At 46.6% G+C, this 25,381-nt stretch overlaps 3 protein-coding genes across 3 annotated transcripts; all 3 read right to left on the minus strand.

Annotated features, from left to right (window-relative positions):
* Positions 1-2,266: 2,266 nt before the first annotated feature.
* Positions 2,267-3,205, minus strand: LOC142821309 (olfactory receptor 5G9-like). The gene has a single exon (XM_075912183.1). The coding sequence runs from the start codon at positions 3,203-3,205 to the stop codon at positions 2,267-2,269; it is 939 nt and encodes a 312-aa protein (XP_075768298.1).
* Positions 3,206-10,474: 7,269 nt separating this feature from the next.
* Positions 10,475-11,433, minus strand: LOC102454857 (olfactory receptor 5G9-like). The gene has a single exon (XM_006114039.2). The coding sequence runs from the start codon at positions 11,411-11,413 to the stop codon at positions 10,475-10,477; it is 939 nt and encodes a 312-aa protein (XP_006114101.2). The 5' UTR covers positions 11,414-11,433.
* A 9,110-nt stretch (positions 11,434-20,543) lies between these two features.
* LOC142821210 (olfactory receptor 5G9-like) lies at positions 20,544-22,048 on the minus strand. Its single transcript, XM_075912056.1, has one exon. The coding sequence runs from the start codon at positions 22,046-22,048 to the stop codon at positions 21,110-21,112; it is 939 nt and encodes a 312-aa protein (XP_075768171.1). The 3' UTR covers positions 20,544-21,109.
* Between the last annotated feature and the right edge of the window lie 3,333 nt (positions 22,049-25,381).

A 25,381-nucleotide genomic window follows, 5' to 3' on the forward strand; every position in this document is an offset into this window, starting at 1 on the left:
CTCTGCTGCCCCCTAGTGCCCATTATACAGTATAGCCGCCCCTTCCCCACCCACCCTCTGCTGCCCCCTAGTGCCCATTATACAGTATAGCCGTCCCTTCCCCACCCACCCTCTGCTGCCCCCTAGTGCCCATTATACAGTATAGCCGCCCCTTCCCCACCCCACCCTCTGCTGCCCCTCGTGCCCATTACACAGTATAGCCTGCCCTCTCCCGCTCGAGGCAGCCATTATAAACATGGTTTCCCTTACAAACGGTATGTTGACTTTTCCCCAAGAAATTCTCTGTGATTCTAGTGGAATCCTGCAGGGCTCAGACCTTAGCCCTCTGCTATTTAACTGTTCTACCAAGGTCCTAAAAGAAAACATAGTCATTACTGATCGTTACTCATACAAATACCAATTCTACACATTATAGAATCCTGGCATTGGAAGAGACCTCGGAAGGTCATCGTGTCCAACCCTCTGCTAAAAGCCAGACCAACCCCAACTCCATTATGCCAGCCGGGGCTTTGTCAAGCCGGGACTGAGAGATAACGAGGTTAATTCAGTCAGGGAGGGTGAGGCTCACTTCTAGCACCTGATCTGGAGGTGTGAACACCAAGAGAGGAGAAGCTGCTTTTGTAGTTGGCCAGCAATCACAGTCTCTGTTTAATACTAAGGTGATGGTGTCAAATTTGCAGATGAACTGTAGCTCAGCAGTTTCTCTTGGAAGGTGTTCTCACCTCCAGATCAGTTGCTAGAAATGGGCCATACTCTTCCTGACTGAATTAACCTCGTTATCTCTAGCCTTATTCTTGCCTGCATATTTATACCTGCCTCTGGAAGTTTCCACGGCATGCAGCTGACGACGTGGGTCTTTGCCCACGAAAGCTTCTGCTCCAATACATCTATTAGTCTATAGGGTGCCACAGGACTCCTCACCGCTTTTGTAGATCCAGACTAACACGGCGACCCCTCCGATAGTTGACATTTGAAAAAAGGCATTCTTCCTGGTAAAAGTAGGGTTACCGATTTCAAAAAAACCACCGTGCGCTTTCGATTTAATTTCAAAAAGAAGCTGATGGCAGTCTAGATGCAGGTGATTTTTTTTAAAAGGCCACTTTTTTTCGAAAAAGCTCAGTAATCTAGACACACCCTAAGATTGGAAGAGATCATTTGATCATCTAATCTGAGCTCCTGCATCACATGGGACAATACATTTCACCCAGTTACCCCTACTCTGAGTCTGCTAACATGGGCACAGGAGCCAAGGTGACTAACACCTGCTCTGAGCATCTCAGGGGTGTTCCTGTGGTTTGTTACTCCCCCTACCACAGGTTGTAGAATCATAGACTCGTAGGGCTAGAGGAGACCTCAGGAGTCATCGTATCCAGCCCCCTGCCCAAATCAGGACCAACCCAACTCAACCATCCCAGCCAAGACCTTCTCAAGCTGGCTCCTTGTAGAGATGTGCCTCTACTTCTCCCACTGCAGGTCTGAGAACAGCTCTGTCGTTCTGCACATACCGATTTATAACTACAGACACCCACATTCACAGGTATACTTATTGCATCTGTGCAAGGGTCTACCAATGAAAAGCCAAGTAGTGCTATACACAGACAATAGTGGGTTCTCAAGGAGCTATTGCCACTCACATGAGCAATCATAGTGCTGACATGAAGAATTCTCCGAAAATATTCATTCAACAGGCAGGCAAAAAAGTGTCCAGAATGTTAGGAGTCATGAAGAAAGAGAAATAAGTAATAACACAAGAAAAATAAGATTGTCCCAGTATAAATCCATGGCACACCCACATGCTCAACACTCCGTGGTGTTCCGGATGCTGCATCTGTTTGGGATTCTCGGTGAACCGGGGTTAGGTGGTTCCAATGTTCTTTGCGAGACGCCAGGGTGTGAACGTACACAGAGGAAAGAGAAGGAATTTGTACAAATTGACTCCTTTATCTCAACAGTCAGATTACTCATCTGGGAAGTAGGAGACATCTGATTCCAGTGTATGTTGGGGAGCAAATATTTAAACATGGAGTGCCCTGCACACTCAGCAGTGGGATACCCAGATGTGGGTCTCTCTGCATCTTTCCCATTCAAGCCTAAGTCTGTCTTTGAATCCAGTCCCAGATGGAGTTACGCCCATTGGCGGCAATGGAGTCATGCCAATGTATACCTACTGAGGATCTGACCCACTAAGTTCAATGGCATCACACTAATTTAGACCAGCTGAGGATTTCACTCCAAGTACCAGCCAGACACCTGATTTGAGAACGTCCTAACCCCCAAACCTAAACCTGAGTTTCCCCAACATTCTCCCTAGCGCTGTTTTCACCTCCTTGTTTTGCAGACTGTAGATGATGGGGTTTAACATGGGGGTCAGGATGCTGTACTGGATAGAGACCAGTTCATCCAGAACCACAGAGGATGCAGAGCTGGGTTTGGTGTATTGGAAAAACGCTGTGAGATACAACAAGCCAACCACAGTTAGGTGGGAACTGCAGGTGGAGAAGGCCTTCCGCCGGCCCTCCACCGAGTGCATCCTCAGGACAGTGGAGATGATGTGAATGTAGGAGATGAGGGTGAGGAGGAAGGAGATCAGTCCCAATACGACGGCAGATGTGAGCAGACCCAACTGCTCCTTGAGGGGCTCAGTGCAGGACAGCTGTAGCAGAGGAGGGGGCTCGCAGCTAAAATGGTGGATTTGATTGGGCCCACAGAACTGCAACTGGAGGACAACGACCATGGAAACTAGTCCTTCTAAGATGCCCAAAGTCCATGCACCAGCCTCCAGCAGAACACAGGTGCCTTTCTTCATGGTCTCCGCGTAACGTAATGGGTCACAGATGGCCACGTATCGGTCGTATGCCATGGCTGAGAGAGTGAACACTTCTGTAACAGCCAAGAAGAGGATAAAGAACATCTGGGCAATGCAGCCATGGAGAGAAATAGTTTTGTGTTCAGACAGGAAGTCTGTCAGCATTTTAGGCACCGTGACTGAAGAATAACAGATATCAGCAAAGGACAGATGGAAGAGAAAGAAATACATAGGGGTGTGAAGGTGAGAATTGGCTCTTATCACCAACATGATCAGTATGTTCCCTATCAGGGTGACAAGGTAAATAAGTAAAAATACCAGGAAAAGAAATGTCTGCACTTGTGGATCATTGGAAAGTCTCAGGAGAATAAATTCAGTCACGGTGGTTTGATTTTCCATTGACTCTCATTCAGGAAGTCTGTGATCTGAAAGGAATGAAAAAACAAAAGGAATTAACCCCTATCGTAGAAGTCAACTGAGGATTTCATTGTCATCGACTAAATTTAGAGGAAGACACAGAGAATTTGGTTTGACTTTGTGTCTTTCACATAGCCAAAACGGGCGAGATGCACATAAGGTTTGGGAACAGTTTGGACACCTACATTCCACTGTCAGCACTACTGATATCCACAAAATCCCTTCTCAGCAGAGACTATGGACCAATCTGATGTGAGCCTCACTTGAAGTTGCTCCACTGTGGTTCACATTGGGGCCGGAGGTCTGTATCCCACGTCTCCTACTAGGAATGCTCTACTCAGCAGGCTAGGAAGTCATTCATTTCTCTCTGTCTTTGACCCAGTATCTCTTTAATCTGTCCCACTAATGTCCCTAGTGCTGCATCTGATTTTTATCAACTGAAGAGTTGGCTCCTTGGTTCCACTGGAATTTTGGTTGATTTATACAAGCTGGGAATCTCTCCAACTGTATATAAAGTTATGCTTTGTCTATTACATTCTGTAGGTCTTTTTGGATTAGATTGGGTTGATCCCTAATAAATATCTAGGTTTTCAATATTATTGCTACTACTAATGATAAATCTACCACTAATAATAACACCCCAAAGCTAGGAATAGAGGTTTGGCACCCGGCACAGAATAGATAACTTGACCCAATATGCATGATATAGTCAAATTGATAATTAGTATCCGTGTCATTAAGAGGCTGTGAGAAGACAGAAGGCCTTAGCTGAAATTCACCTTCCTTCTCCAACAAGTGGAGGTGGGTAACCCTACATCAATATCATAGAGCACTAGAATGGGAAGGAACACCAAGAGGTCATCGAGTCCAGTTCCCTTCCCTCATGGCAGGACCAAGCAGCGTCTAGACCATCCCTGATAGATGTCTGTCCAACCTACTCTTAAATATCTCCAGAGATATTTAAGACAGCACCCTTACCTCAATACAGCACCCTTACCTCGAAATAAGCTACATAATTTGCACTGTGAAAATTGCATAGCTTATTTCCAGGTCATTTTGAAATCGCTTATTTAAAAAATTTGAAATGAAGAGCTATTCCGAAACTTCCCTTAACCCTTGTGCAATATGGTTTACAGGGACCTCAGAATAACAAGCCCCTTATATTTCCATATAACGGGCTTGCTCTTAAGATGCAGAATAGCTATTTAGGAATACCAGCAGTATCCTGAAATAGCTGCATAGTGTACATGTAGGCTTAGACACTGAGGGTATGTCTACACTACCCTCCTAGTTCGAACTAGTGGGGTAATGTAGGCATACCGCACTTGCAAATGAAGCCCGGGATTTGAATTTCCCGGGCTTCATTTGCATAAGCGGGGAGCCGCCATTTTTAAAACCCCGCTGGTTCGAACCCCATGCAGCGCGGCTACACTTCCTAGTTCGAACTACCTAGTTCGTGCCCCGTGTAGCCGCGCTGCACGGGGTTCGAACCAGCGGGGTTTTAAAAATGGCGGCTCCCCGCTTATGCAAATGAAGCCCGGGAAATTCAAATCCCGGGCTTCATTTGCAAGTGCGGTATGCCTACATTACCCTCCTAGTTCGAACTAGGAGGGTAGTGTAGACGTACCCTAACAGATTTCTTAGGGAATGAGCTTTTGTGGGTAAAACCCACATCTTCAGATGAATTGGAGTGGAAGTAACTAAAGCAGAGGTATGTATAAGGAAGAAGGTGCTTGTGTGAATGAAGCTGTGAATATCCAGAGCGGGGAAAATGCCTTTGTAATGCATTAACTTGTTGAGATCCTTCGTGAGCCCCAAATTCATAGGGTTGAATTCCAGCTCAGCCGTCTAGCTAAGAATTTCAAAAATTGGTTACAAAAGAAGACAGCTGAACTGGGATTGGTTTGCAAATTCAACAGGCAGCCCTTTCGCCCCAAACTGAAGCTGTGATGGGATGCAGGTTTGGGCACCTACCCTCCTCTAGGGTCTGGGGGAAGCAATCAACAAAATCTTTTATCTCCAATGACTAGTCTGGTATCTCTAAACCTTCTTCTGATGGAGCGGAGATAACACGGCCTGTGGTGCACTAGTGTTTCACACTTAGCACTGCTTCCCCCCTGGCTGGCACAATTTCAGTGCGAGCAAACATTGTTATAGTTACAGAGCGAGCATTTACACAATAGTTCATAGCTGCGGTCACCAACCAGTGGATCGGGATCTACTGGTAGATCGTGGAGTCTCTGACAGGTGATCTTGACTAGTTTGGCCAAGAGACTATTATCAAGCGCAGCACTTCAGTTGCCCTTCTCCTCCCTGCTGTGCACGCCCTGCCCTTTGCCTTGAAGATCCCCCTGTCCCGAGCCTCCTGCTTGCGGTACAGAGCAGGGAAGGGAGAGGTCAGGTTGCCCCTGCTCCCATCCTGTATCCTATCTCCACAGAACAGAGGTAAGGAGCACAACAGAGCTTGGGATGGAGGGAGTTTGCTGGCTGCCTTTGGGAGCGATGCAAAGCCTGGGCAGAGGTGAACCTGACTTAGCCCCACTGCACCACCACCCAGGAGCCACCCGAGGTCAGCAGTGTCCAGCTGGAGCCAGCTCCGAACCCCTGCCCTAGTCATGAATCCAATCTCCCTCCCAAAGACGACACCTGAACCCTCTCCTGCACCCAACTCCCTGCCCCTGGCTCAGCTCAGAGCCCTTCACACTCCTAAACCCTTAGCCCAAGACCAGATCTTGTGCCCCAACCCTCTGCCCCAGCCTGGTGAAAGGGAGGGAGGGAGGATGGAGTGAACAGGGACAGGGCCTCAGAGAAGGGACATGAAGGAGGTGGCGTAAGGGTATTTGGGTTGAAGTAGATTTACATTGCATTTCAAATTCAAACAGTGATCTTGTGCTTAAAAAGGTTGGAGACCATTGCCTTATAACATGGGACACAGCTGTTATAAGTAGGATTAATACATGCTGCATCGTACAAGCATTCCATAAAGTCTAAAAACATACTTAGAACTCTATTACAGGTGGAACTTTTCTTGTCCTGTACTCTCTGATCCGGCAACATCCACGGTCCAGCATGATGTGAGTTAGCTGGATGTCCACTTAGCATGGTGTAGCCAAGTTTCCCGCAGTTCCATAAAGTTTGTTCACCGCCCCCAGTCCTGGCGCTCACGGTTCCGTGCTGTTATTTAGCTCTAATTTACCTTAAATGTCTTCTAAGAGCCCAGGAAGCAGTGGAAGGGTTGGTAATGCTGCTAGACAATATTGACGTGCCAGGTTTTGGCAAATTCTCTGGTCCAGCACCCGTCAAGTCCTCAGGGTGCCAGACTAGAGAGTTTCAACCAGCACCTACATTCATATTTCTAACACACAAGAGAGGAACGGTGCTTTCTAGCTATGAAATTGTTAGTATTCAAGGAGGTCTAGGGCTCTTGGTGTGACCTGGCACTCGGTCTGCCAGTATCACAAATCTGTATTGCCAAACCAGCAGACAACAAGATGAAAAAGATACAAGAAAACAGGACAGTAAAGTCGGAAGAATTCTGACCTGATTTGGAATGATTAAGGAAAACAAGAACAAAGATGATCCCAGCAGAACCGCAGAAGACCGCAATGAAGTGACTTCCAGAAGACAGCACTCCTAGGAAAATGGCAAGGAAAGTCAAAGCGGAACATGTGCTGTGATGAACTGAAATGTAGAAACTCTGAAGCAGATTTAACAGAATTCCTGACTACTCAAACCTGCTGACTCATGCGGATATATTTCAGCCCGTAGCGTTCTCCTTTTTGGGCGTAACAATCTGGTGTTTGCTTCCTTGAGAAAGAGAGCTCAGAGATTCAAGCAGTTTCTTGGTTGCCGGCCATGGCCCCTGTGGTGTATCTGATGTGGTGGGAACGAGCTGCCGCAACCAAGAAGACAATGAGACTCTGGCGAAAGACCCGTCCCGGAATAAGTGGCAGAATTTGTTCCTTTGAAATAGGGAGAACAAGATCTGAAAGGAATGAAAATATGAATCGACTTCATATTCTTCAATGCGGATCATACGTATCATGAGATCCTTCTGATTTGGGATCTTCCTGCTTTCTTAGCCTGCGTATCTACCGCCTTCGTGAATTCTCTGTAATCTTTCCGCCTTGTGATACAGCGACCAAAGCCATCAAATTCTTTACCTTCAGCACTGGAGCACCACAAGAGTTTTCAGCGGGATTGGGACGCACAGCATTTCCTTATCTGCCTCCAAGTCTAAGAGCTGAAACTTGAGAGCTTTTTGTGAAACGCTTGTGCTCCGCATGGGACAAAGATCCCCGGAGGACTTTGTCTGTAACAAGCTAGCAGAAACCCAATGCTAGCTCAATCCATTAGCAGTGTTCAGGCATCTAAAAGGGGGTTAACAAGGAGAAGGGAGAAAATGATGCAATGGGCTTCAATTGCAGCAAGGGAGGTTTAGGTTGGACATTAGGAAAAAGTTCCTACCTGTCAGGGTGGTCAAACACTGGAATAAATTGCTCAGGGAGGTTGTGGAATCCCCATCTCTGGAGATAGTTAAGAGCAGCTTGGACAGACACCTGTCAGGGATGGTCTAGATGGTGCTTGCTCCTGCTTGAGAACAGGGGATGAGACGTGGTGACCTCTCGAAGTCCCTTCCAGTTCTAGTGTTCTATGAGCCCATGAAAATTTCAGCAATATTCTCAGTGAATAGCCCCAAAACCTCATTTGCCCGACAACCCCCGTCCCAGGAATCTGCCCCATTTCAAGCAACCCACCCTCAGTCATGCCCCTCCTCCATGCTTTGAGGTGTCCCCTGGGCAAACCTAGTTTCCTGGCCTGCACCTCTCTCTTACTTCTCCAACATGTGGCGGCCGGCTGGCTTCTTGAAGCAGCTGGCTCATAAGTTGCTTAGTTACAAAGACACAATCCGAAGACGCTAAACTTGACTCGACAAGGGCTAACACAAATCCAGTAATGTTTGCCCAGGATGCGACAGGACATTGTCATGTCTGCCACTCCCTGGAGAGCCGTACTGCACTCACTCAAGTGAAATGGAGGCCTCCGAGAGAGAGATCGACCAATGTGCATGGGCTGGGATAGACACTGTTGTCCTGCTCATGATGCCCAGTTCTGCCAGTGTCCTTAGTCCTAACCCTCCGATATTGAGGGTTATCAGATGCACCCACTTACCTCAGTGCTCTGAACTCACTGCAGGTGGAAGCCGCAGCTGGAGCTAGATAAGTATCATACTATCACTCGCAAAGGGGTGCTTGATAAATGTATGAACTTTGATTGCATCCAGTTCTGGGGGCCCAGCTGCAGAAAGGATGTGGACACATAGGAGAGGGTCCAGCGGAGGGCGACCAAAATGACGAGGGGGCTGGAGCACTTGACCTACAAAGATAGGCTGAGGGATTTGGGCAGTCTGCAGAAGAGAAGAGCGAGGGGGGATTTGAGAGCAGCCTTCAATTCCCTGAAGGGAGGTTCCAAAGAGGATGGCGAGAGGCTGTTCTCAGTGGCTGTACAGGACAGAACAAGGAGCAATGGTCTCAAGTTGCAGTACAAGAGGTTTATGTTGTATATTGGGAAAAACTATTTCCCTAGGCGGGCGGGGAAGCGCTGGGATGTGTTCCCTAGGGAGGGGGTGGAATCTCCATCCCTACAGGTTTTGAAGTCCCGGCTTGACCAAGCCCTAGCTGGGATGATTGAGTTGGGTTGGTCCTACTTGGGGCAGGGGGCTGGACTTGATGACTCCCGAGGACTTTTCCAGCTCTACACAGCCAGTCATGAAATGGTGTTTTCAGTTGTGGACATTTTGATTTTTTTCTATAATCTAAGGGCAGGATTGATGAAGGCCTGGCCGGGATGTCTGAGGTCACACGTCAGTTGCATTTAGGGTGTTGTTTTCAAAGGCGCCTAAGGGAGGTAGGTGACCAAATCCCATTGACATTCATTGTCTTTTAGACTCTTAAGTCTGCTGCTGAGGGGATTTGGACATCGTCAGATGCTGATCGCATGCGCGCATCCTCTGTTTGGTGCGGACAGCAGAGACAGCAAACCTCACGAGAAGGGCTCAATTCATCCAAAGACTTGCTTGGTAGCGAAGGCACCCAGCCAGGTTTAGAGCTGACGAAGCAAAGTGTTAGTGCTGGACTCCAGTTTATACACCAATACCAACAAATGACAAAGGTAGTCTTGTCAGAGGCCTGCGATCTCCTCTGTCAAGGAGTTCCACAGCTTGTCTGTGTGTTGCATAAAGAAGTACTTCCCTTTGGCTTGTTTTAAACCTGCTATCAAATAATTTCTAGTTCTTGAGTTATGGGAACAAGCAAATCACTTTTGCTATTTACTTTCTCCATAACAATAATGATTATGTAGACGTCTCTCAGAACCTCAGAGTGATGCACACCACAGTTACAAACTGACTGGTCAACCACGCACTTCATTTGGACTCAGCAATACACAATCAGGAGCGGCAGAGAGGGAAAAACGCAAATACAGCGCAGTACTAAGTTAAATGTAAACTACTAATCTATAATAAAGGAAAAGTTAAAAAAAACATTTTGACAAGGTAAGGAAACTATTTTCGTATTTATTTGACTCAGATGAAAATGGTGAAAAGCCGCATTTTTCTTCTCTATAGGAAAGTTTTGAAGCTGCATTAAATTAACATTCAGATATGGGATACCCAGATGTGGGTGTCTCTGCATCTTTCCCATTCAAGCCTAAGTCTGTCTGTGAATCCAGTCCCAGATGGAGTTACGCCGGTTGGTGGCAATGGAGTCATGCCGATTTACACCTACTGGGGATCTGACCCACTGGGTTCAATGGAGTCACACCAATTAGACCAGCTGAAGAATTCAATCCAAGTACCAGGCTAACACCTCAGGTCTGTCTAGACTACAGGGTTTTGTTGACAAAGTGGACTTTTGTCGACCAAACTATCCCTGCGTCTACACTACCGCCGCATTTTGTCAACAGCAAGACAACAGAACGCGGCAGTTTGGTTGACGGCGGTAAATCTCGTTTTACGAGGAATAACGCCTTTTTTTAGAGTTGCGTCGAAAAAAAGGCGCTATTCCATACAAACTGTGCTTTTTTGAAAGAGAACGTCTACTCTCTCTTTTGAAAAAGTGGCTTTCTTTTACGACAGAACTGGTTGTAGTCTAGATGTTCCTTTTCAACAGAGGCTTTGTGGACAGTGTCTGTCGACAACACCTCCGTTGAAAAAGGCATGCAGTCTAGAGGTAACCCTTATTTGAGAACATCCTAAACACTAGACCTAAACCTCAGTTTCCCCAACATTCTCCCTAGCGCTGTTTTCACCTCCTTGTTTTGCAGGCTGTAGATGATGGGGTTTAACATGGGAGTCAGGATGCTATACTGGGTAGAGACCAGTTCATCCAGAACCACAGAGGATGCGGAGCTGGGTTTGGTGTATTGGAAAAACGCTGTGAGATACAACAAGCCAACCACAGTCAGGTGAGAACTGCAGGTGTTGAAGGCCTTCCGCCGGCCTTCTGCCGAGCGTATCCTCAGGACAGTGGAGATGATGAGAACATAGGAGATGAGGGTGAGGAGGAAGGAGCTCAGTCCCAATACGACAGCATATGTGAGCAGCACCATCTGCTCCTTGAGGGGCGAGGTGCAGGACAGCTGTAGCAGAGGAGGGGGCTCGCAGCTGAAATGGTGGATTTGATTGGGCCCACAGAACTGCAACTGGAGGACAACGACCGTGTAAACTAGCCCATCTAAGATGCCCAAAGTCCATGCACCAGCCTCCAGCAGTACACAGGTGCCTTTCTTCATGGTCGCCGCGTAACGCAACGGGTCACAGATGGCCACGTAACGGTCATAGGCCATGGCTGAGAGAGTGAACACTTCTGTACCGGCCGAGAAGATGATGAAGAACATCTGAGCAATGCAGCCATTGAAAGAAATAGTTTTGTTCTCTGACAGGAAGTCTGTCAGCATTTTAGGCACCGTGACTGAGGAATAACAGAGATCAACAAAGGACAGATGGAAGAGAAAGAAATACATGGGATTGTGAAGGTGAGAATCGGCTCTTATCACCAACATGATCAGTGTGTTCCCAGTCAGGGTGACAAGGTAAATAAGTAAAAATACCAGGAAAAGAAATTTCTGCACTTGTGGATCATTGGAAAGTCTCAGGAGAATAAATTCAGTCACGGTGGTTTGATTTTCCATCGACCCTCATTCAGCAAGACTGTGATCTGGAAGGAATGAAAAAACATATGAAATGAACAACTATCATAGAAGTCAACTGAGGATTTCACTTTCATTCACTAAATTTAGAGGAAGACACAGAGAAGTCGGTTTGACTTTGTGTCTTTCACATAGCCAAAATGGGCGAGATTCACAAAAGGATTTGGGAACAGTTTGGACACCGAAATTCCACTGTCAGCACCACAGATATCCGCAAAATCCCTTCTCAGCAGAGACTATGGACCAATCTGATGTGAGCCTCAGCTGAAGTTGCTCCACCGTGGTTCACACTGGGGCCGGAGGTCTGTATCCCACGTCTCCTACTAGGAATGCTCTACTCAGCAGGCTAGGAAGTCATTCACTTTTCCTTGTCTGTGGCCCAGTATCTCTTTAATCTGTCCCACTAATGTCCCTAGCGCCGCATCTGATTTTTATCAACTAAAGAGTTGGCTCCTTGGCTCCAGTGGAGTTTTGGTTGATTTGTACAAGCTGGGAATCTGGAGAATGCTATAAAAGTTAGGCTTTGTCTAATGCACTTTGTAGCTTTTTTGAGATTAGATTGGGTTGACCCTTAATAAATATCTAGGTTTTCAATATTACTGCTACGACTACTACTAAATCTACTACTACTACTAAAACGCCAAAGCTAGCATCGTTGGTTTGGCACCCAGCACAGAATAGCTAACTAGACCCAATATGGATGATGCAGTCAAACTGATTAGTATCCAGGCCATGAAGAGTTTCTCAGAAGATACATGGTCTTAGCTAGAATTCATCCTGCTCCTCCAACAAGTGGAGGTGGGTAATGCTACATCAGAACTGGAAGGAATCTCGCAGGGCCAACAAGGTCAGTCCCCTGCCCTCATGTCAGCACCAAATACCATCTAGACCATTGCTGATAATTGTCTTTCTAGCCAGCTCTTAAATATCTCCACAGATGGAGATTCCACAACCTCCCTAGGCAATTTATTCCAGTGTTTGCCCTCCCTGAGAGGCAGGACGTTTCTCCTAACGTCCAACCTCAACCTCCCTTGCTGCAGTTTAAGCCCATTGCTTCTCATCCTATACTCATAGCCAAAGAGAAAAATTTTTCTCCCTCCTTCTTGCGACACCCTTTTAGATACTTGAAAATGGCTCTCATGTCCCCTCTCAGTCTTCTCCTTTCCAAACTAAAGAAGCCCAATTCTTTCAGCCTTCCCTCACAGCTCATGTTCTCTGGACCTTTCATCATTCTTGCTGCTCTTCTCTGGATCTTCTCCAATTTCTTCACATCTTTCTTGATAGATCACTTAACTCTCCAAACAATCCAGGAGAATCAGAGAACATTTTCAATGAGAGAATGAAAAGCACTCACTGTGTAGTCCAAGAAGTGATCTGAGCTTGGATTTGTCGTACCTCAGTGTTCTCTACCTCGGTACCTTCAGTCGTCTGAACTGTCAGGGTCAGCATCATCTGGTCAGGGTCACAATCACACAATTACACAATCACACAATTATCAACAGGGCCTCTTTCTTGGCTCCTGTGTTACTGAACCAAAGTTTTGCTCACTAGATTGCAGGCCTGTTGCTGTTTTCATGTTACAGGCCTCTGTTTAGGCCTGCTGACGCCATGTTACTGACCCTCAACTGACTACAGGATTATGGCAGAACTGGAAGAAAGAAACGGAAGGAGACAAATGCCCCAGCACTGTCAGAAGAAACACGACCACTCGTCAGAAGAGGTGTCTAAGTGTAGACTCAAGGGTAACTTACAAGATTTGTTCCGCAGAGAAGAATTTAAATGGAAATGGGAAGCTTGACGTGGAAGACGAGACATAGAATAATCATAGAATAATAGGACTGGAAGGGACCTCGAGAGGTCATCGAGTCCAGCCCCCCGCCCCCCGCTGAGCCGCATGCAAACATATTGGTGAAAACAATTATACAGGTAAATAAGAGACAGAAACGGAAGAAACACCTAGGACAGGGATGAGGAACCTCAGGCCGGGAGGCTGGATGTGGCCCGAGCTTGTTTCGCCCTGGCCATCAAGATTTAGGGGTGCATTACTGGGGAGCCCATGCTGGCACCCTAGCCCACCCGCTGCCTCACCATGGGGCTGGAGCCCACAAAATCTATTAGGCCGGGCACCCCTAATTTCTGGTGTGTGAGAGGAATGTGGGGAGTGTCTGTCTCCTTCTCACGTGAGGGCTGCCTCAGTTATTTGCTTCTCACCTGTGTGTAGCCCCCAACTGATTTTTCTGTGGGTCAGCAGCCCCCGACCCAAACAACGCTCCACTTCTGTGGGTCAGAAGCCCTGACTCAAAAAAGTTGCAGTGGAGAAGGTCTAGGTTGGATCTTAGGAAAATTTATTTCCCTAGGAGGGAGGGGAAGCACTGGAATGGGTTCCCTAGGGAGGGGGTGGAATCTCCATCCCTAGAGGTGTTTAAATCCCAGCTTGACCAAGTCCTGGCTGGGATGATTGAATTGGATTGGTCCTGCTTTGGGCCCTAGGATTGTATGATTCTACGATTTGCCCTGTATCTGGGACAAATATGAGAGAAACCGCACCTACATAATATGGGAAATGAGAAAAAAAGTTGAGATCATGCAGCATTCAAGAGTACGTCTAGACTCCAAAGAGTGCGTCCAACTTTTCTGAAAAAAATGTTGGAAAACTGGATGCATTTTGTCAGCATCTCTGTAAACCTCGTTTTACGAGGAAGAAGGGATTTCCAAAAGAGGGTTTTTTGCTGAAATTTGGCCTCGTGTAGACAGAAAAGCCTCTTTTGGAAAAGCCTCTTTCGGAAGTAAATTGGAAAAAAATTCATTTTCTGATTTAGCTTTGGACTCTAGACAGCAGAAAATATAGTAGAAAGGGAGCCTGAAACGTAAGCTCCTATATCAGAGGCTGACTATGAGGCCTGAGACCTGAATTAAAGTAGAGGGCAAACCTTGCTAATACAGGTTGCACCTCCCAAATCCAGGACTCTCTGGTTTGGCAACATCAATGGTCCGACAATTTCAAAATTGGGAGCATCTACACAGCACTTATTTTGAAATAGAGCGCTCTTCCTCTGACTTCCTTTATTCCTTGTCCAATGAGGGTTACGGGAGTTGGAGTAAGAAGTCCACCAGCTTGAGACTATTTTGACACTATTTCGAAATAACTGCCTGCTGTGTAGATGCAGAATAAGTTATTTGGAAATACTGGTGCAATGTAGATGTACACTCAGAGTCACAGGCTTGGAAAATATTGAGCAGAAAGTTGTTAGCATCGAGAGAACAGTAACATCATCAGAGACCTTAGGAGATTCTTTCATCTGACTGATCTTAAAAGCCGAGTAGAAAAAATAAAGGACTCAAAAATAATGTGGAAGAGTTTCGGTGCTTCAAGAAGAAAATGCGGTTTGAGGACAGACAACATAATCAGACAGCCAACCAAACTGAAAATATGAGAGAAACATTTATAAAGCACATCCGAGAGGCATATCCAGGAATATTAAAGAAAGAAATAGCTGAGAGGAATGAAAAGTTGGGAAGTGCAAAGGCCAGCATGGAATCTGATAGAAAATGCCAAACAACTCTCCAGGATTATTTATTTGAATGACTTAATAAATATTTGAAGAACGGAACGTGTAAGGTTTGCAGGGATAACTCTAGGAAAAAGAAGAAGACGAAGAAGAAGATGACCAAGACAAAAAAGAAGAAGAAGAAGAAGAAGACGATGACTACAGTGATACTATGAATTATAGACCCATCTCATGTTTACGTACTCTGTGGAAACCTCTATCAATGATTTTGGTAAAAAGTAGATGGATAGTGCCGGCTCGTGACAGAATGCTGCCTTCTGAGGAACAAGGCGGCATAGTATACATGAAGGCTATGTTTACACTGGCGGATTCTTGCGCAAGAATCCACAGAGTGTCCACACTGCCCACTGCTCTTGCGCAAAAAGATTTACAGTTGGTCGTGGTAAGAGAGGGCTTCTTGCACAAGAGCTCTTGTGCAAGAGAGCTTACGCTTGTAAGAAAAGTGCATAGCTCTTGCACAAGAAGCACAAATGTGGATGCTCTTTTGCGCAAGAACGCCCTGTGGCTATTTTGGCCATAGGGCTTTCTTGTGCAAAATTCCCTGTGGCGTGTCCACACTGCCCCGGGCGCTCTTGCGCAAAAGCACATCTCACACATGGCAGTGGGGACGTTTTCTTGCACAAGACTTCTTGCACAAGAACCCTTGTGCAAGGTGTTCTTGAGCAAGAAGCCGCCAGTTTAGACATAACCGAAAAGGGGAAGAGACCTCCTCAGGCTAACCAGAGGGTCACAAAGATGCAAAATGAAGAAAGAACACAATTAAAGATTGTGTGCCCGGACTACCAGAAAGTCTGTGACAGTGACTCTCAACAATGGAACATTGCGACAATGAAATTCCAGAAGTTTCCTCCAATGATTTTTCTTCTCTCCAGCAATCTATGGCTGACGAGAGCTCTCAACTCTACTTGGATGGGATTGTCAACCGGAAGCACCGAACGACAAGAGAAATCTTTCAAGCAAAACTCTTAGCCCCAATTCTGTTCCCGGTGCCACTGTCATAGATAGTCCCTGAGAAAAATTGTGATTCTCAGTGAAGAACAAGAATCAGGCAACCATTGCATGGAATCAGAGAATACTAGAACTGGAAGGGACCTTGAGAGGTCATTGTATCCAGTCCTCTGCCTTCCCTGCGGCACCAAGCACAATCTAGATCATCCCTGACAGATAGGTTTGCTAGACATGAATGATCTGAAAGTACACGGAGTATCACAAAAAGAGCTAAAAGACTGATGAAGATTTAGATCTAGATATTGGCTTGGGTAGCCGAGTGTTGGCATCTTTAAAGTGGGGTAGACGGGTACGATCAGATAACATAAACGTGAGAGAAAGAACTATCTAAAATATTCCTCACACGTGCTGCAATAAATACCATGGAATCAGAGAAAACTAGAGTCAGACCATAGGAAACTCAAAGAAGGGAAGAAAAAAATAATACACAACGAAGAACTAAGCTAGGGGTCGTGGCGTGAGCTAGCACTTGGTCTGCCAGTATCACAAATCGGAATTGCTTCCTTGAGAAAGAGAGCTCAGAGATTCAAGCAGTTTCTTGGTTGCCATCCATGGCCCCTGTGGTGCACCCGATGTGGTGAGAACGAGCTGTCGCATCCGAGCAGAAGACAACGGGACTCTGCCAAAAGACCCGTCCCGAGAGGAGAGGGGGAAAGATTTGAAAGGAATAAAAATATGAATCGACTTCACATTCCTCAAGGCAGACCTACAAATCTTGAGATCATTCTGACTTGGGATTTTCCTCTTTCTTAGCCTGCGTATCTACCTCCTTCTTGATTTGTCTCTAATTTGTATATCATTCTTTGCCATGCAGGGACCAAAGCCACCCAATTCTTTACCTTCAGCACAGGAGCACCACGAGAGTTTTCAGTGGGAGAGGGACGAACAGCCTTCCCGTATCTGCCGCCCAGGCTAAGAGCTGATTCTTCAGAGCTTTTTTTAAAATTCTCTTGGTCTCCTAGGACAAGATCCCCGGAGGACTCTGTCTGTAACAAGCTAGCAGTAACCCAATGCTAGGTCAGTCCATAAGCAGTTTTCAGGTATCTAAAAGGGGGTTACAAGGAGGAGGGAGAAAAATGGTGCAATGGGCACCAAGGAAGGTTGAGGTTGGACATTAGGAAAAACATCCTAGCTCTCAGGGTGGTGGAACGCTGGAATAAATTTCCTAAGGAAGTTGTGGAATCTCCATCTGTACGGGGGTCACTCGTGTCCGGGCCCCCGGTTGCCCTGACATACCCACTCGTGTAACGTTGGGGTCAGTAAATTTATTACATTACCTGTTTTACACTCCGTTCGGAGAGAATGGTCACTCCCCAGACTCGGATTAGTAGAGATCGGTATGACGGTGTGCTGGGGAAGGGGGTTCGGGCCCACCCTCACTCCGAAACCCAACCCAGGGGCTAAGATACGGACTAGCATCAGCCTAGCAGAGGGGGTCAAAACCCCTAAACTCCCCCGCTCTCGGGGTCCACACCCCCGCCCTGGGCCGCTTCTTCCATAGTGTCAAGTATCAGAGGGGTCGCCATGTTAGTCTGAATCTGCAAAAGCGACGAGGAGTCCTGTGGCACCTTAGAGACTAACTGAAGTGTAGGAGCATCAGCTTCTGTGGGCAAAGACCCACTTCGTCAGATGCATGTAGTGGAAATTTCCAGAGGCAGGTATAAATATGCAGGCCAGGATCAGGCTGGAGATGACCAGGTGGATCCAATCAAGGAAGATGACGCCCACTTCTAGCAGCTGATCTGGAGGTGTGAATGCTCCTACACTTCAGTTAGTCTATAAGGTGCCACAGGACTCCTCGTCGTTTCTTCCATAGTGCCCACCATCAGTTAGCCAGGGGACCCAAGCTTGCACCTCACCCAAGGTCTCCAGATCCCTGGCTCCGCATCCCGCTGGCTCCATTCTCTGACCCCCAGGAGGACTCCCCCTCCCACTGGCCCGGGGCTTCCATTTGAACCACCCGCCGGGCCAGGAGTGGTGAAGTCCTTCCTGACGTCACTCCCCTTCAGCATCTGCCCACAGCACCCTCGGATGACGTCCTCCCCACCGCCCTTCCCCCATGCCACTTCTGGGTCACAGAGGAGTGACGTCACCAGTGACGTCACTCCAGCTGGCCCTTGGTCTCCACGGTGGTGCCTACCAGAGATGCCACTTGTTGCGGGCACCGCCGCCCCCTGCTCGGGGCTGCCTCCGTGCCATCAAGCCCCAGCCTTCCTGTCTTGGCGGAGACACAGAGGCTTCAGGAGGGGGCGGGGCCACCCCGCCACACCATCCCTTTAGACAGTTGGACCGACACCTGTCAGGGATGATCTAGACGGTGATTAGTCCTGCCATGAGGGAAGGGGACTGGACTTGATAACCTCTCGAGGTCCCTTCCAGTTCTAGTGCTCTATGATTCTATGAAAGTTATTTCATCTCTAGATTCCTTGGAAGAGCTCTAGTGCGTGTGTGTGTCAGTGGGTCACGGGCTCAGCATTCAGCATAAACTCCCTGTTGTGAGTCCCCAGGAGTAAGACACCTCCTCCCAAAGGGACCATACACCCCGACATCTAGAATCAACAGTGATGCTCACGTTGAGGAAGACAGCATAGAACAAATCTTGTTAGTGTAGAAACCAACTAGTTTCAACAATATCCACTGTGGACAGCCCCACAGCCTGGTTCGCCCTACAACCCCCATCCCAGGAAACTGCCCCGTTTCAAGCAACGCAGCCTCACTCATGCCCCTCCTCCATGCTTTGAGGTATCCCCTGCGAAACCCTAGTTACCGGGCCTGCACCTCTGTCTTTCTGGGTCATCAGTTGCGTAGTTACAAAGACACAATCCGAAGACGCTAAACTTGACTCGACAAGGGCTAACCCAAATCCAGTAACATTTGCCCAGGATGCGACAGGACATTGTCGTGTCTGCCACTCCCTGGAGCCCCGTGCTGCACTCACTCAACTCGAATGGATGCCTCCGAGAGAGAGATCGACCAATGTGCATGGGCTGGGATAGACATTGTTGTCCTGACCATGATGCCCAGTTCTGCCAGTGTCCTTAGTCCTAACCCTCCGATATTGAGGGTTATCGGATGCACCCACTTACCTCAGTGCTCTGAACGCATCATGGGTGTAAGCTGCAGCCGGAGCTAGATGAATATAGTACTTGATAAATGTCTGAAAGGAATAGTAACATAGGTTTGTCTGCGATAGCAGGGACTGAACTCAATGACCCAGAAGGGCTTCAATCCAGAATTCTCTGTTCTTTGATTGCATCCAGTTCTGGGCCCCCCACTACAGAAGGGATGTGAACGCACTGGAGAGGGTCCAACGGAGGGTGACGAAAGTGATTTGGGGGTTGGAGAACATGACCTACAAGGAGAGGGCTTGTTTAGTCTGAATAAGGACCAATGGTCTCAAGTTGCAGTGGGGGAGGTCTAGGTTGGATATTAGGAAAACTATTTCACTAGGAGGGTGGGGAAGGGCTCGGATGGGTTCCCTAGGGAGGGGGTAGAATCTCCATTCCTAGAGGTTTTGATGTCCCAGTTTGACCAAGCCCTGGCTGAGATGATTGAGTTGGGTTTGGTCCTTCTTGGGGCAGTGGGCTGGACTCGATGACTCCTGAGGTCTTTTCCAGCTCTACAAAGCCAGTCTTAAAATGGTGTTTTCAGTTGCGGGCATTTTGATTGTTTTCTATAATCTAAGGCCAAGATTGATGAAGGCCTGGCCAGGATGTCTGAGGTCACACGTCAGTTACATTTAGGGTGGTGTTTCCAAAGATGCCTAAGGGAGGTAGGTGACCAAATCCCATTGACATTCATTGTCTTTTAGATTCTTAAGTCTGCTGCTGAGGGGATTTGGACATCGTCAGATGCTGATCGCATGCGCGCGTCCACTTAGTTTGGTGCGGACAGCGGAGACAGCAAACCTCATGAGAACGGCTCAATTCATGCAAAGACTTGCTTTGTTGCGAAAGCACCCAGCCAGGTTTAGAGCTGACGAAGCAAAGTGCTACTGCTGGACTTCAATTTATACACCAATACCAACAAAGGTAGTCTTGTCAGAGGCCTGCGATCTCCTCTGTCAAGGAGTTCCACAGGTTGTCTGTGTGTTGCATAAAGAAGTACTTCCCTTTGGCTTGTTTTAAACCTGCTATCAAATAATTTCTAGTTCTTGAGTTATGGGAACAAGCAAATCACTTTTGCTATTTACCAATGATAATTATACAGACGTCTCTTAGAACCTCAGTGTTACGCATACCACAGTTACAAATGGACTGGTCAACCACACACTTCATTTGGACTCAGCAATATACAATCAGGAGCGGCAGAGAGGGAAAAATGCGAATACAGCGCAGTACTAAGTTAAATGTAAACTACTATCTATAATAAAGAAAAAGTTAAAAAAACATTTTGACAAGGTAAGGAAACTATTTTCGTATTTATTTGACGTAGATGAAGATGGTTAAAAGCCGCATTTTTCTTCTCTATAGGAAAGTTTTGAAGCTGCATTAAATTAACATTCAGATATGGGTTATCCAGATGTGGGTGTCTCTGCCACTTTCCAATTAAAACATAAGTCTGTTGGTGTATCCAGTCCCAGATGGAGTTACGCCGGTTAGCCGCAATGGAGTCATGCCGGTGTACACCTACTGCGGAGCTGACCCACTGGGTTCAATGGAGTCACACCAATTACACCAGCTGAAGATGTCAATCCAAGTACCAGGCTGACAATTCGGGTCTGTCTAGACTACAGGGCTTTGTTGACAAAAGTGGATTTTTGTCGACAAAACTATCCCTGCGTCTACACTACCGCCGCATTCTGTCAACAATAAGACAACAGAATGCGGAAATTTCGTTGAAGGCGGTAAATCTCGTTTTACGAGGAATAACGCCTTTTTTGTATAGAGTTGTGTCAAAAAAAGGCGCCATTCCATACAAACTGTGCTTTTTTGAAAGAGAACGTATACACTCGCTTTCGAAAAAGTGGCTTGCTTTTTCGACAGAACTGGTTGTAGTCTAGACGCTTCTTTTCAACAGAGGCGTTGTCGACAGTGTCTGTCGACAACGCCTCTGTTGAAAAAGGCATGCAGTCTGGACGTAGTCCTGACCTGAGAACGTCCTAAACACCAAATCTAAACCTGAGTTTCCCCAACATTCTCCCTAGCGCTGTTTTCACCTCCTTGTTTTTCAGGCTGTAGATGATGGGGTTTAACATGGGGGTCAGGATGCTGTACTGGATGGAGACCATTTCATCCAGAACCACAGAGGATGCGGAGCTGGGTTTGGTGTATTGGAAAAACGCTGTGAGATACAACAAGGCAACCACAGTCAGATGGGACCTGCAGGTGTTGAAGGCCTTCCGCTGGCCTTCTGCTGAGCGCATCCTCAGGATTGTGGAGATGATGTGAAAGTAGGAGATGAGGGTGAGGAGGAAGGAGCTCAGTCCAAATATGACAGCAGATGCGAGAAGCACCATCTGCTCCTTGAGGGGCGAGGTGCAGGACAGCTGTAGCAGAGGAGGGGGCTCGCAGCTGAAATGGTGGATTTGATTGGGCCCACGGAACTGCAACTGGAGGACAACGACTGTGTAAACTAGTCCAGCTAAGATGCCCAAAGTCCATGCACCAGCCTCCAGCAGAACACAGCTGTCGTCCTTCATGGCTGCCGCGTAACGCAACGGGTCACAGATGGCCACGTAACGGTCATAGGCCATGGCTGAGAGAGTGAAAGCCTCTGTAACGGCCAAGAAGACAATGAAGAACATCTGAGTAATGCAGCCATGGAAAGAAATAGTGTTTTGCTCAGACAGGAAGTCTGTCAGCATTTTAGGCACCGTGACTGAGGAATAACAGAGATCAACAAAGGAGAGATGGAAGAGAAAGAAATACATGGGATTGTGAAGGTGAGAATCAGCTCTTATCACCAACATGATCAGTGTGTTCCCTGTCACGGTGACAAGGTAAATAAGTAAAAATACCAGGAAAAGAAATGTCTGCACTTGTGGATCATTGGAAAGTCTCAGGAGAATAAACTCGGTCACGGTGGTTTGATTTTCCATTGAGTGTCGTTCAGGAAGTCTGTGATCTGGAAGGAAAGAAAAAACATATGAAATGAACAATTATCATAAAAGTCAACTGAGGATTTCAATTTCATGGACTAAATTTAGAGGAAGACACAGAGAAGTCGGTTTGACTTTGTGTCTTTCACATAGCCAAAATGGGCTACATTCCCAAAAGGATTGGGAACAGTTTGGGCACCTAAATCCCACTGTCAGCAAAAGTATCCACAAAATCCCTTCTCGGCAGAGACTATGAACCACTCTGATGTGAGCCTCACTTGAAGTTGCTCCACTGTGGTTCACACTGGGGCCGGAGGTCTGTATCCCACGTCTCCTACTAGCAATGCTCTACTCAGCAGGCTAGGAAGTCATTCACTTCTCTCTGTCTGTGGCCCAGTATCTCTTTAATCTGTCCCACTAATGTCCCTAGAGCTGCAGCTGATTTTTATCAACTGAAGAGTTGGCTGCTTGGCTCCAGTGGAGTTTTGGTTGATTTGTACAAGCTGGGAATCTGACCAATAATTTATGCTTTGACTATTAAATTCTACAGGTCTTTCTGGATTAGATTGGGTGGCGGCTACATTTCCATCACTCTTCTAGGTTTTCAATATTACTGCTACTAATAATAATAAATCTACTACTAATAATAAAACGCCAAAGCTAGGAATATTGGTTTGGCACCCAGCACGGAATTGCTAACTCAAGCCAATATGGATGATGCATATCGAGTCGAGAGATTATCAGGGTCAGTCTCCTGCCCTCACAGCAGCACCACGCACCATCTAGACAATCCCTAATAGATGTCTACCTACCCGCCTCTTAAATATCTCTAGCGATGGAGATTCCGCAATCTCCCTACGCAATTTATTCTAGTAGGTCATTACCCTGACAGGATGGTCTTTGAGAAAAATTGTGATTATATCAGTAAAGAACAAGAATCAGGCAACCATTTCATAGAACCCTAGAACACTAGAACGGGAAGAGAACTTGAGAGGTTATCGTAAACAGCCCCCTGATGTCCCTGCAGGACCAAGCACCATCTAGATCAGCTGTCTCCAATCTTTTTACACTCAAAATCACCTTTTAAATCTCAGAACAAGCGAAGATCTACCACCCAGCCCTTCCCCCAAGACCCTGCCCCTTCCTTGAAGCCACGCCCTCTCTATTCTCCTCCTCTCCGTCACTTGCCTTTCCCAATCCTTATGCACTCTACACTGCCACTGTTTCCCAGTTCTTATGTAGGAAGAGGGTTTTCCAACATTTGGCCTGTCTAGACTGGACCAAATGGCAGAAAAACTCCTTCTTTTGGAATCCCCCTTATTCCTCTTAGAACGAGGAATATAGGGGTTACCGAAAGAGCATTATGCTCTTCCATTAAAAACAGTGGAAGAACAAACGCATCCCTGGATGCGGAAGAGTTTTTCCAGGATATTTCTGGAATCCTGGAAAAACTCCTGGACTGTGTCTAGACTGGCAAGTTTTTCCACAAAATCAGCCGCTTTTGTGGAAAAACTTGCCAGCTGTCTACACTAGCCGCTTGAATTTCCACAAAAGCACTGGCGATCTCATGTAAGATTGTCAGTGCTTTTGCGGAAATACTATGCTGCTCCTGTTCGGGCAAAAGTCTTTTTCCGAAAAACTTTTGCGCAAAAGGGCCAGTGTAGACAGCAGAGATTTGTTTTCCGCAAAAAAGCCCTGATCGTGAAAATGGCATGAAACCAGGTTTACCTGCGCCAGTTAACAAAGACTTCCCTGTTGACCGCGGCGCGTCCAGACTGTCCTGATCTGCTGACAAACAGCTGATCATCAGCTGGTCGGCAGAGCGAGGCAGCCATTTAAATATAAATGAAGCCACGATTATTTAAATTGTGGCTTCATTTCCCTCTGCCGATCAGCCTAATCTACATGGCTCCATCGATGGAGCCATGTAGTATAGACACATCCTGACAGACAGGTTTGCTAGACATGGATGATGGGAATGTACGTGGAGTATCACAAAGAGCTAGAAGATTGATGGTATGTTGGAAAGGTTGTTGAAGATATAAAGCTAGATATTGGTTGGGCTAGCCATGTGTTGGTATCTGTAAAATGGGGTAGACAGGTAGAATATGATAACATAAAAATGGAAGAAATAACTATTGAATATATTCTTCGCCAGTGCTGCAATAAATATCGTGGAATCAGAGAAACTAGAGTTGGAACACAGGGAATTCAAAGAAACGAGGAAAAAAATAATACACAACTAAGAACTCATTTAGGGAGAAGACTCGTTTCCGCGTTGACCTGAGTCATTCATATGTGGATTCAAGAGAAGTAAAACATTGACATCCAAACAAGACAGGTGCTACCAGCTATCACTCCAAGCATGGAGAGGAAGTACATCCAATAGTGTGATGGAGGAAAAGGTCTACTGACAGTGGGGGGGGAAGCAAGAGATGAAAAATATAACTTTCAAATACATGAGGAGTCAGACAAGTAAAAGATCATCTGGAAAGCAGTGGCGAAGTGCGCATGCCTGCCCTAGAAAACACAAAAGAAAAGAGAAAGGAAAATCTTCATAAATTTACATAAGAATCGACACACAGAAAGACGTTGAGAACGATCAAACCGACTCATGATTAAAGGCTGGCAAGCTCATGGTTTTTAGAAGAATACTTCAAAAGAGAGACACTGACAGGTTCTGTGTGCACAAGTGTAGTCCAGAGATGTAATTAGATAAGAAGTAAAATTAACCTACAAACCTGCTGTCTACAAAGAAAGTGAGAGTCGAAGACCTGCAGAGCCTGGCTAGAGAAGAATCCATGAACAGACATTGGAGTCCGCCCAAAGTCTGATTTGGAAGCTCTGCGGCATATGTGAATGAAGAGGCTACATTTTTATGGGGTCTGGGACTGAGCAGAACACACCAATCTCTTTGGCATACAATGAGGAGTCCGGTGGCACCTTAGGGTACGTCCAGACTACATGGCTCCGTCGACGGAGCCACGTAGATTTGTTTGTTCGGCAAAGGGAAATGAAGCCCCTTGTGTGAATGAAGCTGCGAATATCCAGAGCAGGGAAACTGCTTTTGTAATGCGTTAACCAGTTGAGATCTTTCTTCAATCCCAAATTGACAGGGTTGAATTCCAGTTCAGCTGTCTCATTCAGAATTTCAAAAACCGGTTACAAAGGGAGACAACTGAACTGGAATTGGTTTGGGCACCTACCCTTCTCCTGGGCATGGGGGAAGCAATCAACAAAATCTTTTATCTACAATGACTAGTCTGATATCTCCAGACCTCCTTCTGTTGGAGAGGAGATAACACGGCTTGTGGTACACTAGCGTTTCACACT

Source organism: Pelodiscus sinensis, chromosome 30 (assembly GCF_049634645.1).
Source record: "Pelodiscus sinensis isolate JC-2024 chromosome 30, ASM4963464v1, whole genome shotgun sequence".
Taxonomy (NCBI): domain Eukaryota; kingdom Metazoa; phylum Chordata; order Testudines; family Trionychidae; genus Pelodiscus; species Pelodiscus sinensis.